Source organism: Cheilinus undulatus, linkage group 13 (genome assembly GCF_018320785.1).
Source record: "Cheilinus undulatus linkage group 13, ASM1832078v1, whole genome shotgun sequence".
In the NCBI taxonomy this organism is placed as follows: domain Eukaryota; kingdom Metazoa; phylum Chordata; class Actinopteri; order Labriformes; family Labridae; genus Cheilinus; species Cheilinus undulatus.
In genome coordinates, this window is record NC_054877.1 from 29,881,521 (window position 1) to 29,896,144 (window position 14,624).

The 14,624-nt window shown below is 38.1% G+C and overlaps 1 protein-coding gene across 19 annotated transcripts in view; it reads right to left on the reverse strand.

The window, feature by feature from the left end:
- Window positions 1-7,951: 7,951 nt before the first annotated feature.
- LOC121519817 (receptor-type tyrosine-protein phosphatase S-like) overlaps window positions 7,952-14,624 on the reverse strand; it is a 131,112-nt gene continuing 124,439 nt past the window's right edge. For all 19 annotated transcript variants that reach the window (XM_041802813.1, XM_041802818.1, XM_041802819.1 and 16 more), the window contains 4 exons: window positions 13,543-13,668; window positions 12,693-12,847; window positions 12,446-12,581; window positions 7,952-10,645 (listed from right to left, as the gene is read on the reverse strand). In XM_041802813.1, the coding sequence (XP_041658747.1) occupies window positions 10,577-10,645; window positions 12,446-12,581; window positions 12,693-12,847; window positions 13,543-13,668 (486 nt within the window). In that variant the 3' untranslated portion in view covers window positions 7,952-10,576. The remainder of the gene's footprint in view (window positions 10,646-12,445; window positions 12,582-12,692; window positions 12,848-13,542; window positions 13,669-14,624) is intronic.

The following is a 14,624-nucleotide window of genomic DNA, read 5'->3' on the forward strand; positions in this document are numbered from 1 at the left end:
ATTACAACATGAGGAAATTATTACAAACACATACAAAGGCAATACTGCAGTAAATGTGATGGATTGCGGAAGAAAATGACTCCTGTGTGCTGATGGTAAACATTTCCTATCTTCACTTACATTGTTTTCATCAGGTTAAGTCTGATTTTCCACGGAGATTAACTTACAGACACAAAAGGCATCTTAGGTAATGTATCAACAACAAAGTTTTATCTGTGGCTTTAACAGAATGTCAGTTCAGTGATATTCAGAAATATAATACATCATTTTCACTTATTTTTTCTTTTTTCACCTGATGATTTTCTGACTTTATATTTAATATCAACCATATCAAACCAGTCCTTTAAAATAGATTGGTTACTATTGCATATAGATCAAATAGTATTTATAAAAATCAAATTAAAAGAGGATAATGCATTTTTGTAAAATGAACAGACAATCTGAAGAACTTGATATTAGAGATAAAGAGTGATGACTTAAACTAGCTTTTTAACACAAATAATTATATTAAAGGTCACATATTATGCAAAAATTCTCTTTTTCGGGCTTTTCTAACAAAAATATGTGGCCCTGTTCTGTCAACAATCCCCCAAAGAATGAGAACACCCCCCCCCCCCACAGCTCTTTCTCCACCTTTCAGAAAATGTGCGCTGAAGCAAATATTTCTCAGATTTTCCCCTCATGACCTCATGTGGGGAGTTAGCGCTGCCCCCAGGTATGCTTGGCCCTCCCCGCTTGGAAGAAAGTCCTCCCCTCTTCTCCTCATCGTCCTCTCAGCTGGCAGCTGAGAGGACGATGAGGAAAGCCACATCTATTGAGCCATATCCAGTTCCTGTGAGGGGCGGAGTCAGGGGGCGGAGTCAGACAGCCCATTAACATTTAAAGCCACAGACACAGAAACAGCTTCTTCTAAGCAGGGCTGAAACAGAGGGGGTTTTAGACAAACAAAAATCTAATACTGGAGTGCTTTTTGAGAAACAAACTTCACAGGCATAGTTTGGGGACCTCTGAGAACAATTTAAACTTGTATGAAAGTGGCAAAATATGTGACCTTTAATTGACCATAGATAAAAATTAAGAAAGTGAAAGGTGACACCAAGCTCTCTGTATGCTCTGATTAATAAATATATATCAATAAATTTAATTGCAAAGATTGAGTTAATCGTGAATAATCAAGGTTGACACTGCCATCATTTTTTTTAAGTTGCTATCAATCTCATGCTTTATTGTCTTTTTCAACACCCTTTGTTTAAGCCACGTCAGCGTCTCTCTGCAGCCACACTGATGAAAAATAAGTCCACCATGGCTCCTTTATGTCTCATTTCACTTTAAAAACTCACAGACAGCTCAGTGGACAGGTCATAAGTCATCTGAGCCTTGTGCTAACAAACACTTACATTTTTATTGTTCCCTTATTTCCTTTAAGATCCATAGCAAGTTCCTTTTTCTGCGTCTAAGTTCATGTTAAAATCTTTAATCTACCTATAAAAGCAGGTCTGTGTCCAAACAGGAAGTCAATTACCCCCAGTCGAGGGAACAGAAGAATCCAAAGTGACACAAAAAAACAGTTCTGAATGCAAAATTGTGTAATCTCAAAATGTGATATAAAGGATTGTGGCTCTGGCAAAGGTGCTTTTTCAACAGTCTGGCTCTTTGGTTGAGCAGTGTTGAGTAATACTGATCCAAGTTATCTATTATCATAAGTCATGTTTTATTAGTGATGCTAATGATTTTTATTATTTCTTCATAAGTCAGTCTGCAGTTAAAGAGACAAGACTAAAAACTGCACAAATCCAAGTGTTGTAATCAGGATTTTTTCAGATTTTATTCTTCTTTACAACTGTCAGTTAAAATGAATAAATAAATGATGGTTGTTAGAATATGTTAAATAAAAAGTTATTGACTTGATGGACAAGACTGAATTTGACAGTCATACTTCCAATGATTGTAGAGCATTAAAAAAGGATAATTTATCCACTGCCAAAACATGATAATGTAATAATGGCAGATTCAGATTATTGGCCAGTTTTTTGTCATATTCTTTTAGCTGCAGACTAACAAGTATGCATTTATAATTCGTGGGTCATGTTGAATTAAACACCTCAGTTAATGCTTTACTTAACGAGTCAGGTACTAGACATTATGAATACATATGCATAACTGATATTACATCATGAATTAATGCATGAATTCGTGCTTTTTGTACTTGAATTAACATCTTGTGGACCTAATAAAAAATAAACATCAACAAAAAAGTTAATATGTAGTCTGTTTGGTAAGCTCGTGTGTTTCCCTCTCCCCTCTGTTTTGGCTAACTGTCCATTTATGAGACCTGTTAGTCTGCAGTCTCCTGGTAAAAGCAGGGTTCACTGTAAACGAGCATTCAAAAACACGGATGAAATAAAACGAATATTACACAATTCTGCAGCCTAGAAATAAGTAGCTAACAATAGAGACAAATATCATTGTCTATTTTACCACAGCTCCACTAAATAGCCTATGAGCGAAGAAGAGAACAAAACCAGACCTTATTTTCAATCAAAGTTCATATATTTACTCACGCGCTGTCCAGAGAGAATCTCCTGCTTTTGAGAGTCATGATGGGAGCGAACACCTCCACCACATACACGTACACACACTTTAAGAGATTCAGGGAAAGGCAACAGTAATTTGTGGTTTACACACTCATTAAAAAGCTCGACATGCAATTCTTTGGCTTCTTTTCCTGGAAATCACCTGTAGTAGCCACAAATAGGTGAGAAACAGGCGAAGACAGCCTACTTTATGGATTAGCTCCTTATTGTTATATCAGCCAATCAGCTTAGAGAGGCGGGACTTGTCACACCAGCCTTTAAAGGCAGGTGGAAAATGCTTCTGCTCATCACGGCAACCGTTGTCATGGGTGGCTTCACATGAACTTTTAACACGTATGCACGCGCGCACACTTTCACATATATATTTATGAGGACCATGTTCATCTTCTGAGCCCCTCAGTCTAATTTTAGACATCACAAATAGTGTACAACCCTCACCTTATCCTAAACCTCACCCGAACCTTTAGTTATGCTATATAATGACTGAAACAGCAAGTTTTTAAAAATCAGACAAAAACTGTCAATAATCTTGTTAAGAAAAAGTGTACAGGTTAAAATCAGATTAAGGGGCTCTTTGAGATGGCTGTTAGACGATGACTCATATACACATTTGCACACAGAGACACAGGTATGCAAAGTCAACAGTCATGTGTTTGACAGACATGTTTCCTGCTGAGCAGCCGGCTCAGCCTGCACAGATAGACATCAGAGCATGACCTGTGGCCTACAGCAGGTACAAACATGACATAACAAAACATGTGAAAACAAAACATAGTATATATATATTTTTTTCTTAATTGAAATTGAATAAGGAATGTACATTTTGTGCATCATAACCACTGAGTGTCATTCATAGCTTGATTCATAAACAGACTGCCTAGCTAGATTTATGGCTTGAGTATGACAGTCTTAAGAGTGTTCACATGATCATCATGCTGCTTGTCAAACAAAGATAAACAAACAGAAAAGAAGCAAATATTTGTGCAAATGCTATTGGTATGACTGAAAGACACAAACAGTTACAAAAGTATTATAAACAATTATCACCTGATCAGGACTTTCCTCTTCATGTCGTACACATCTGATGATGAGAAAAAAGTAAAATGTTTGAGCTGAGGACTTTTTATTGAAGTTACCAGGAAGCCCTGTTAATTTTCCGCTGTACAACTAAGGTGATATGGGAGGTCAATTTTGAACATTTGCTCAGTTTAGATGTATTCCAGTTTGCCGACTTTGTCTAAAATCCTGGGGGAAAAAAGTGAAAGGTGTGTATGAAAGCAAACATGATGATTGTTTTTGATGTAGTGGTGAATCAGACTTAACATGATAATGATGCCTCTCTATTACCTGTAAAAGCAGACAAGACCATTAGTGATTAAAAGTATTGTTTCTACATTGTATGGTTACATTTTATGCTTGCTAACTCTATGGTAGGTGTCAGACATCCCAAAAGGGGTGATGGTGATAAAGGCATGGCCAGTTATGACTGTGACATAACTAGGTACACATGTATAGTGTAATCAGGAAGTGTTCAGATCCCCTCACTTTTTTGCTTTGTTGTGTTGCAGTCTAATGCTGCAATCCTTTGATTTTATCTTTCTTTTATTAATCTACACTCTGTACCTCATAAGCGAGAGAAGCAAAGGGAAAGAGAAAAAAATGAAATATCACATTGACATAAGTACTAGTTGAAGCACCTTTGGCAGCAATTGCAGCCTTGAGTCTCTTTGGGTATGATGCAACAAGCTTTGGATTGGCAGATTTTCTGCCATTCTTTTTTTTGCAAATCCTCTCAAGCTCAATCATGTGTCATGAAAACCTTCGGCCCAGTCTGAGGTCCTACTGTTGAACAGCTTTTCATCAAGGGTATCTCTTTACTTTGCTCCGTCTGCCCTAACAAGTCTCCAAGTCCCTGCTGCTGAAGAACACCCCCACAGCATGATGCTGCCCCCACCATGCGTCACTGCTGGGATGGTATTGGGCAGGTGATGAGGTGCCTGGTTTCCTCCAGACGTAACGTTTAGAATTGAGGCCAAACAGTTCAGTCTTGATTGTGTAGAGTAGTAGAGCATAACCATGTCAGTGTTTATTTAGACAGACAATGTTCACGTTTTCTGAGGCACAGTAACTTTCCCTTCTGTCCAGCTCTGTCTCACCAGAGGGGATCATATAACAACATGGTGTTATTCGAAATGTTTGCTGTTGCAAATCCTCTTAACCTTACCTTTCCTTTATATTGTGTCTGCATTTAGGTCAGAGAGTTGTGTTTTTTGTATTCTGATGTTAAACAGAGGGGTAAGAAAACCATAAGTGGTATCTTTCAACATAAGCATACTCTACAAACAAAATTATTTCAGGTTCTTCTTATAATCTTATATACATTCTGTACACTCATCCCAATCAGTGAAATAACTTTTGATGTACATTAGATGCTCACCTTTGCATGTGTCTTAAGGCCCCTCAGAGCAAACAAGCAATTGGCTGCCTTTGCTATGCTGGTAAAACTGCCTATGTATATGATCTCATTTGAATGTGAATCTAAGTTACATTTTCAGTTTTAAAATCTTTATTTTCTTGAAGACAGTTTGAACACAAATTCACTCAAAAAATAAAGATTTTTTGGGGGAAAATGGTATTCTTTTCCCCTTTTTCCCAGTGTTACTTCACATAATGCACACTTGTAGGGTTTTAAGCTTTAAGCTTTTTCATGTGTGCTTGTATTTGTTTGTAGCAACAGCAGTCCAGGGTCAAATCTGTGACTTGTCACCATGTGAGACTGAAGGAAACCAAAACAAATACCTGACTGATAATTGATCCTTAGTTCTACACATGAATAAAACTAGTTTCATGCTGAATAGACCTTAAAACAACAATTACTGGTTTTATGTTACTGGGCCTGTCCCAACACATCTACAGAAGGAAATACCATGGGGTAATGGGTAATTTTGAGGAAGAAGCTGAGCAAAGACTTAGCCAATCACAGCGATAAGGAATGAATACCTCTCATCAAGTGCAGCAGGTTTTTATATCAACAGATCAGATTATCCTCAAACAATGCTACTGAATCTGAGCTCATCACGTGAACAACTCTTCAATCTCGATGGCCTATGTGCATTATAAACTCAAACACGCGTGGAGCTGTACAGAGCTCCGATGTATTAGATCAATCAGTTTATTAGATAGTCATTTATTGAATTATTATTAGAAGTGATTATAAGTGATTTCATCTCCAAATGTAAGGGTGTGTGCACTAAAACACACATTTACGTAAGAAGCAACATTCCTCCTTCTCTCCTGATCACAAGCCTGACAACTGAGAATATCACATTACCTTTGTCACTTGCCAAAGAATAGAAAGTAGCACATTTCCCTTCCTGGTTCCTGTACGCTTGTGTTTGCATGAGGATGTCCAAAACGCTTCTGCATATTCTTGCAAATACAATGTAATTAAACCTACTTTGAAGAGAAAAAATGACATTTTGTTAAAAATTCCTTTTTTTTTTTTAGCTATTAAAGGTTGGCACCAAACTAAGATATAGGATAAAATCTACAAAACAAGCAAGAGTCAAGACTAAAAACAGGCGCCTCAAAGACACTGCCAAGAAAAAAAACATGGCTCAGTTTCATCTCTTACATTTCTTACTGTTATCTCATCTCAGAATCTAAGCTGATGAAAAATGAAACTAGTGAAACTTGAAAATTTGTTTCAAGGCTCAGTCTCAGTCGGATTTTCTTAAGGGTCTGTCAAGATCTCAGCTTAGAAATTGTTTATTGCAAATGTGAGCCTGACAGCTAATTAGCTTAGCTTAGCAAGGACACAAAATAGAGGAACTAACCATGTCTGAAGTAAAAACTAAAGAAAACCAAGTAAACCACCTGTAGTACTGTGAATTTAAAGCCCCATATACTATGACTTAATCTTAAATAAAAAAAAAATTCTTTGCCTTTTTGTCAGATTTTAACCAGTATGAATTAAGCCAAGCTAGCCATTACCTAGCTATGCCAAAACATCCGTTGTAGCTGGCCCCGTGTTTAAATGTTCAAATTCACAAAAAAAAAAAAAAAATGGAAATCAACTCTTGGACACAAAAATATAAAAATTTGTCATTTGGTTGATTTAAAAGTTTAGTTTATCTAAGTTTGACCTTATTGAATCAGGCTAAGCTAGCTGTTTTTGACTTTAATCTTTCAGCCTTGATTAAAACACTCCATTCACCGAGGCTGTAAGACAAAATTCGGTTCAGTTGAATACAGAAAATAATTGGGCACTCATGGTTTCTGTTTATTTAGTGTTAAATGTGGTTCAGTGGTTTGTAGACTGGCTAGTTTGTACCTCTTGTAAAAAAAAACAAACAACTGAGCAGTTTCCAAAGCTTGATTTTAGCATGCTAAAGAGCAAGCTAAGCCAGGCTAGCTTAGTGCAGAAGTAACAGTTCACTTCTAAAACTAGGTGATTTGACTTAATACTGAAACAAATGTAAAGGTTTAGCAGTTTTCATGGTTGAGTTATGTTTAATTACTCTTAAATAAATCCAAGCTAGCTATGCTATTTCCCTGCTTTTTGTCCTTTACTGAGGCAAAAGAGCTTGATATTAAGTCCTGCATTTTTTGTAGACAAAACCTTCCCATGGCTGTTTAACTCCACTAAATAAAAAAAAAAAAACACTAAAACAAAACTGTGTCTAGAAATAAAACATATATATTATTATTTTTGCAAAATATTCAGAAACAAACACTGAAATGAGGAAAAAGAAATATTTGAATTTTTAAATGTTGACCAAGAAATACTTCCAAAGGCCTTTAAATTCTTAGAAAGTCAAATCCTTGCACTTCTTTTCTGGGACTTTAATTTGATTATAATCTATTTAATTTAATGAATGATTCATAAAACGATCATTTAATACCTGCTTTTCAACTGTCTGAGTTACAGTACCAGGGTTGCACCAAGCAAAGAAAACAACAGATTAAAAATCCAATAAAAATGTTATTTCTGATGCCTGAGCTGGACTGAACACAATTAACTTTTCAAATGAATATCATAAATTTGCAGAACAAAAAGTTCATTTTTCAAAAGTTTTACTGGCTAAATTATCCTTCAATTCTGGAATGACCCACTAACAACTTAATTCTTCATTTCCAAACTGTCTGAAATCCAGGAACTCTTCTTCAATCCTTTGTGCTAAAGGTTACATTTTTAAAGCTTTCAAAGCATGTGTCAATTTGAGTGCAGCGTAGTTCCCCAAATCCTGGTGTATAGAGGAGCAGTCCTGCTTATAGTTCCTTTGGCCCCATCTAGTGGACAAGGGAGGAATATAAAATAAATGCCACAGGAATCAAACAGCTCATTGTGCTGTATATCCAATCATCCTGCTTTTAATACAAAGTCAAGATACAATATCTACATCCATGGTTTGAAAGGAAAGAACAGGTACATAAGTGAGAGGATGGCGTCATCAGAGCTGGCCCTCAACACATTTCATAGTATGTTTCATGTGTGTGCCTTTTTTATATTTCTCGACACAATAATCATTAGAAATTGAAGGAATAACATATTCTTATATATGTTACACACCGTCAAGACTTCTGGACCACACATAAATTTCATATCAGAATAATTTGAGATTTTAACAATAACTTTCAACTGTGCATGTGTGTGTTGTGTGCGTGTGTGTAGTTGGGTGATTCTTCACCCATTCTCTGTCAAAAATACACTTGCTACCATTTGCTTTCCAGCAAACTAAATACCAACAGCTTGTCTGTGGTTTCCCCCAACAAGTCTGCTCTATATATCTAACTTCTCTGATGCCCTTAAACCTGTCATGATGAGGCGGATCATGCCTATGATCACACCGCTGCGGGTGTAAGGGAGGTCAACAAGGGAGGGCATCAAAAGGGCATCACTGTAAACTTAAACTAGGCCTGCCTCTAATGTACATCTCTAGCTAACTAGTCGGACATCAGTTATCAGTATCAAATAGCACCCTACACAGAGGGCATACTTCATATTAATAAAGCAAATAAAAAAGCACCAAAACTGACCATTAAAAATAACAGAAAATAAACAGTGACAATATCATACTTTAACATTGGCTCGCCAAAGAAAAAAGAAACAAAAAACAAGTAAACAACATCTTATTGGTTATAGTTGCTAGATATCCCAAATCAATAAATTAAAAACATACGTAAAAAGTAACAAAATAGAATAATAAATATCTTTTAAAAAATCATATGAAATAAATATGACAAAGTGAACGATAACAATAAGGCGTTTTTTTGCGACAATAAGAACTACATCACATCCAATCCCACGTTATATCTTGTGCTCAGACGTATGTAACTGTACGGTTTAGGACTCCAATGATAGACTGTATGTACAAAATCAGTGAAATCGCCTGGGATGTCTGATACACTGGAACATCGCTGTGCTCTTCAATCACCACGTGGGACCAATTATGATTATATGTCAAACCAAGAAAAGATATATATCCATATCAAGGACTTGTGCAGTTGCTGCAGAGAAGACAGGGAGGGAAAAACATCATTTGGTAAAGTCAGGATATTCTGTACAGTGTGACTCAGGAATAGATTGATTTTAATGGAATTTAAATGATACGGGGGTCTGGCGGGGTGAGGGAGGAGGACTGTTAAAATAAGCAATTAACCACTTGTGCTGGATGTTTTTGGGGCATTCTCTCTCTTTGCCGGTAGCTTTAAAACATCTGAGTGATTAAACTGCAAAGTGGTGCAATTCAAGTAGGTAAGCTTCAGAAGAGGAAGATGATCACGAAAAACAGCTCATCCTCATTTTAAGATACTGAATGACAATAAAAGTTTAGCACACAAAAAGTGAACAAGAAGCAGCATGTTAAAACATAAGATATATGTCAGCATAAGGCAAAGACATACAGTAAAAACATTAAAAAATCATGAAATGGGTGGTTTTAGGGGTAAAGAAAGAAGCTCTACTCTTTCATTAGCATCTCTTTCAATAAGCCACGAATGCGGGACTGACACAATGGGGCTGACATCAAGAGGAGCTGGAGGATGAACAAGGAACTACAGCAAAGAGCAAGCAAGCTTTGTCAAATGAAGAATGCACTGGATTACAAATCTCAGCCCAGTTGAGGATACGATGGGCGCTAATGACTGTTCTGAGGCCAGCTGAGGACACGGTTTGGGAGTGAGAACTTAGAGTCTGACTGTGATGCTGGATTAAAGAGGGAGCAGTCTCTCCTCGTAGGCCACAGTTCAATGTTCTGTATGGTTTCTCTTGGCACTGTGCGTCGGGTTAATGAGCATCCACATGCTTCTCCAAGGGTCCTCAGGGTGGTGAGTCCGCACTTTCGGCTTCTGCTTAGGCATGACCTAATAATCATCTGCTTTAAATAGAATCAGAACTACCTGTGGCAGCAGTAGACACCTTTGAAACAGACTCACGGACACATAGAAATGTTCACCTTTTCACTTGGTAACCCCTTAGTACACCAAACCAATAGATACAAAGTTGAGGATAAAAAGCCCATTTAGGGTGCAGCAAATATCCAGGCTCTTTGTGTTTTTTGTTTTTGTTTTTTTTTTGTTTTTTATACACATATAGTATCATAATTCCTGTTCAGAAGCCGTTTGTATTTCACTGGTTCATATTGGAGATAGCTGACCACAACACACATGTATTATACGTCCTTCACACTGGAACACTGAGGTAAGTATATGGATTACACATGGACAGTCCCCACACCCACCATCACCTCCTCCCTGATGAGTGCGGCTGCTGTTACACACAGATTTTCTTGTTGCTGTTTGTGTTGTTGCTTTTTGTCCTTGTTGGTGTTGATTTCATCTTTTAGCCTCGTCCCCCGGGGAAAAAAAAGGTTTAATGTTCACGTTGTTATCATTTCTTGCCCTCGTTCTCTTTATATTTAGCTCGTTGGTTTCTTTGTTGACCTCGAGGCAGAAAGATGGATTGATGGTTGTCTCTTCACTTACGTTGCATAGTGGTCAAAGCTACCCAGGTACTCCAGAGCAGCCTGGTAGCAGAACTGGTACTCATCCTGGGAGAGAAGCAAGAGAAAGACACAGAGACATAAATACATTACTGATAGAGAAATAGAGGGGTTGCTTTTAAGCTGTGTCCAAATCCAGGGGCTGCATCCTTCGGAGGATGCATTTGAAGATCAACTGCATCAATGCTATGAGCAAAGCGTGCAGATGACAAATGTGTTGTTCTCTCCCTGGCAAAGGATCTATCTTGTTCATCCATTGTAGTCCAACATGTTTGGAGATCCATTGTGCACCAATTTAGACAAGCTGGCTGAGCCTCGACTGCCAAACCTTTTTTTTTTTTTTTTTTTTTTTAAAGATTTATTTTTGGACTTTCCTCTTATGCCTTTATTTATAGAGGAGGGCAGTGGACAGAGTCAGAAACAGGGATAAGAGAATGAAGAATGACATACCGTAAAGGAGCCACAGGCTTTAACCCAGAGCACCCACGTAAATGGGACAACACATAACCACAAGGCCACCTGTGCATCTTGCCATCTTTGATGGTAACACTTTTAAAGGTAAATCACTGGTCTCATCTTAATCAGACAAATATCATTACTTGTGTTAAAAATTGACTTGAAATTAGATATTATCTTCAAATAATAAGATTGGTTTTGGTTTTAAGTTGTGTAAGATAGTTTCAGTGCAAGTGTAGAGGTTGCAGGGCAACAGAAGTGGCACTTACAAACGGGGATGGGGACCTCTGTTGATGTAAACAGGGACACTTTCATAGACCAGGGGCCCATTTCAAGAAGGAGGTTCAACAAATCGGAAACTAATTCTTAGAAGTGGAAAGTATCTATTTACTCAGAACTGAGTTTTTTTTGTCTTATACCTGTAACTCTGAGTTTGTTGAAGAAAACCTGATCTTGACCAGGTTTGCTTCATAGACTCAGTTACCATGGTAACTGACTCAGAGTTAGTTTCCTCTCTTTGTGAAACAGACTTGACTCAACCCCCATTCTAGGGTTTGAGTTTCATCCTTCTCCAAAACATAAATCTAAGAGTTTCCTAGGCCATCTCATTTTAGTTCAGTTTGGTCTATGCAGCATGCAAAGGCTGGGGGACATGGCTAAAGACTTCATAAAACATGGACATCTCCCCAAAATTGAAACCAGATGGAGCATGGATCAGCATCAAAATACATATCAAATACATTTTTTCTCAATCCTGGTTTCTATATGAAAAATTAGCACTTTTTATGCAGATCTAAGTCAAAGCATTCACTTTTCTGGGAAAAAAAGAAAGATATTTGGTGCTATGAAGAGTGGTTCAGGGCCATGATTGACATTGCAGTTGAAGACTACAACTGTGTCGCAGATATAACTTTCATAACCTTGAGCATCCACTTTGAACCTACACAGTAACGTGGTCTGATGTGGACTGCTCTGAACTGATGGAGGCTCCTCAATCTATTTCATACTATGCCATCACCAGCCTAATATGTCAGCCCCAGTTGTGGATGTTTTGGTTTCACTTTTGCACAACAGGAAGAGGCAGATTTACAGTCAATCTTAACATACAGTTAATGCTCAGATAACATATCCAGTTTTATTTTTTAAATAAGAATCACAACATACCAAGATTTCATAAAAATCTTGGCTTAATTGAATTAAAAGCATCATATTTATCTTGTTGCCTCTAGTTTTGAATACTGATGATCAGACCGGTATAAAAAGAAGAAATAGTGCTGGTGTCTAAGATATGAGCGTTAAGCAGTACCAGTGATGTGCTGTATCAGTGATTTCCTTGCACGCCTCTGCCCTGCTTTAAGAATAAATAAGTCTGACATGTTTTTGAGTGTTTACCTCAGTCTGCACCATGGCTGGTCTCTGTGTGCGCAGCATTTTGACAGTCTGGAAGATGTCCACCGCCCCCTCGTAACGCATCCTCTCCAGGACAATACTCAGAGTGATGAAGACACCTGTCCGCCCCACGCCAGCACTGCAGTAATGAAGGAAAATATTTTACTTAAGTTTATAATGTGCCAGGCACATGATCTTCAATTATAATATTTTGACATATATACTTCAAATCAATAACTCAGAACTCTACCTGCAGTGAACGCTGATTGGTCCATCCTGGCCAAACTGCTCTTTAGTTTTGTGCACCTGGCCTATAAAATCAATAAAACCCTCCCCAGATTTGGGAACACCTTGCTCTGGCCAATCAGTGAACTGGAACTGACGCACTGTCCGTGATTGGCCGTCCTGGATGGAATGAGGAAATGAGAGAAATAATGTCAGAAAAATATCTGAAACTGTATCAGATATTCATCCTTGGTTACATTTTATGTGAGGTGATTATTTTAGTAGCTTCTTCTTGTAGCTTCTTCTCCCTGTATTGACCGACGAGCAAGACTCTGCCAGGCAATATCCTGTTTTTCTCTCTAATGATTACTGTTATCTGACCCTGGATCAGTGGCTGTGGTTAACATCAAGCTGTAACGTCAGTGCGTCTGCTATTGTCAGCCACTCAGTAGGCAATTACATCTTTTCTCTGCTGCTCAGCCTTCCTGACTCCCCCTTTAATGGAGATCAATAGAGCATCTGTCAATGTGGCGTCAGCACAGGACAGGCTTAACTCCTATCTATGACCGGCACACGTGTGCATGAACAGTCAGCACACACACTCACACACATATGCTGTCGAGGTAATCTGAAGACAGCCTGGTTGACTGAGTAATCTAGGTCTGTCTGTCAATAGTGCTAACCTGCTGTGTTGCACACATTCGCATACAAAGCACACGATAACCAACACACACTACAGGTCGATAGGACATGCGATGCACCGCTGCTTTCTGACAGCACTGATGGATCGAGAAAAGAGCAGAAAAGTCAGGGAGTGCACTGTTGCACTGGTGTCTGAATACAACATGTTAAAAACACAGACACCATGAACTCACCCTGGCATCAGTAACTTTGAACTCCCGCAGGATGTACTGAGGCATGTTGTACTCAGCCATGGGGTCCACCACAAAGTACTGGTACCTGGCAGAGCGCTCAGCGGGCCAGTACTGGTGACATTTCTCCTGAAAGAGAAGAAATAAGGAAAATAATGGTTAAATGTGCACAACAGGCTTCTTTAATCATTCTTTACCAGGACAAACTTCCAGTCTGTGCCAATTACAGCACCCCAAATGGACAAAATTGTACTTCTTATCTGCTAATATTGCCATGGTCATGAGTAAGTAGTCCGTCTCTGATACACATCTCATTCTGCTTTTTAACAGCCAAAATCATCACTCAGTGTGAATCTTCCCTGTTAAAAATGTAAACAAAGGCTGTGATTGCAGAGGGCTGTGACTCACCCTTTGCTGACGCCTACCCTGTGGCAGTGGCTACAAGCCACTTTTTAATTTTCTTTCGGATGATTTTGTTAGCTTTATTAGATCACACAAAAGCATCAAGATAGAACTGTGCCTATTTCAAAACCAGCTAAAAACTCACAACAGGAGCTTTAAAAAAATACAGTCATATTTTACACCCTTTCTTTAAACCCTTTAGCTTTAACAGCCTGGGTTATGGTGTTTATAAAAAGTATCTGCACTTATTGATCACTTCATTAGATTAGGTACTGCTGTATAACTACTCATTTATGCAAATATCAAATCAGCTAGTTAGATGGCAGCTGCCAAATCATTTAGACATGCAGGCAGTCATGAGGATCTTCTGAAATTTAAACCGAGCATCAGAATGGGAGAGAAAGATGGTTTAAGTCAGTGATTATCAACTGGCAGGTCGGGACTCAAGAGTGAGTTGCGGAGACTTTTTCAAAGGGTTGTGAAGGTGCACTTTGGAAAAAACACTGGGCCAAAAAGTCTATGACTACTCAAACATGCTATATTTTGTCTGGTCTCTTTGATTTGTTGAATGCTTTGTGATGACTGAGGTACAAAGTGTACTTTTTTTCAATAAATAAATCTGATTAGTAAAAAAAAAAAAAAAGAAATACAAGGTTCAATTGCAGTTTCACATTGAAGGGTTG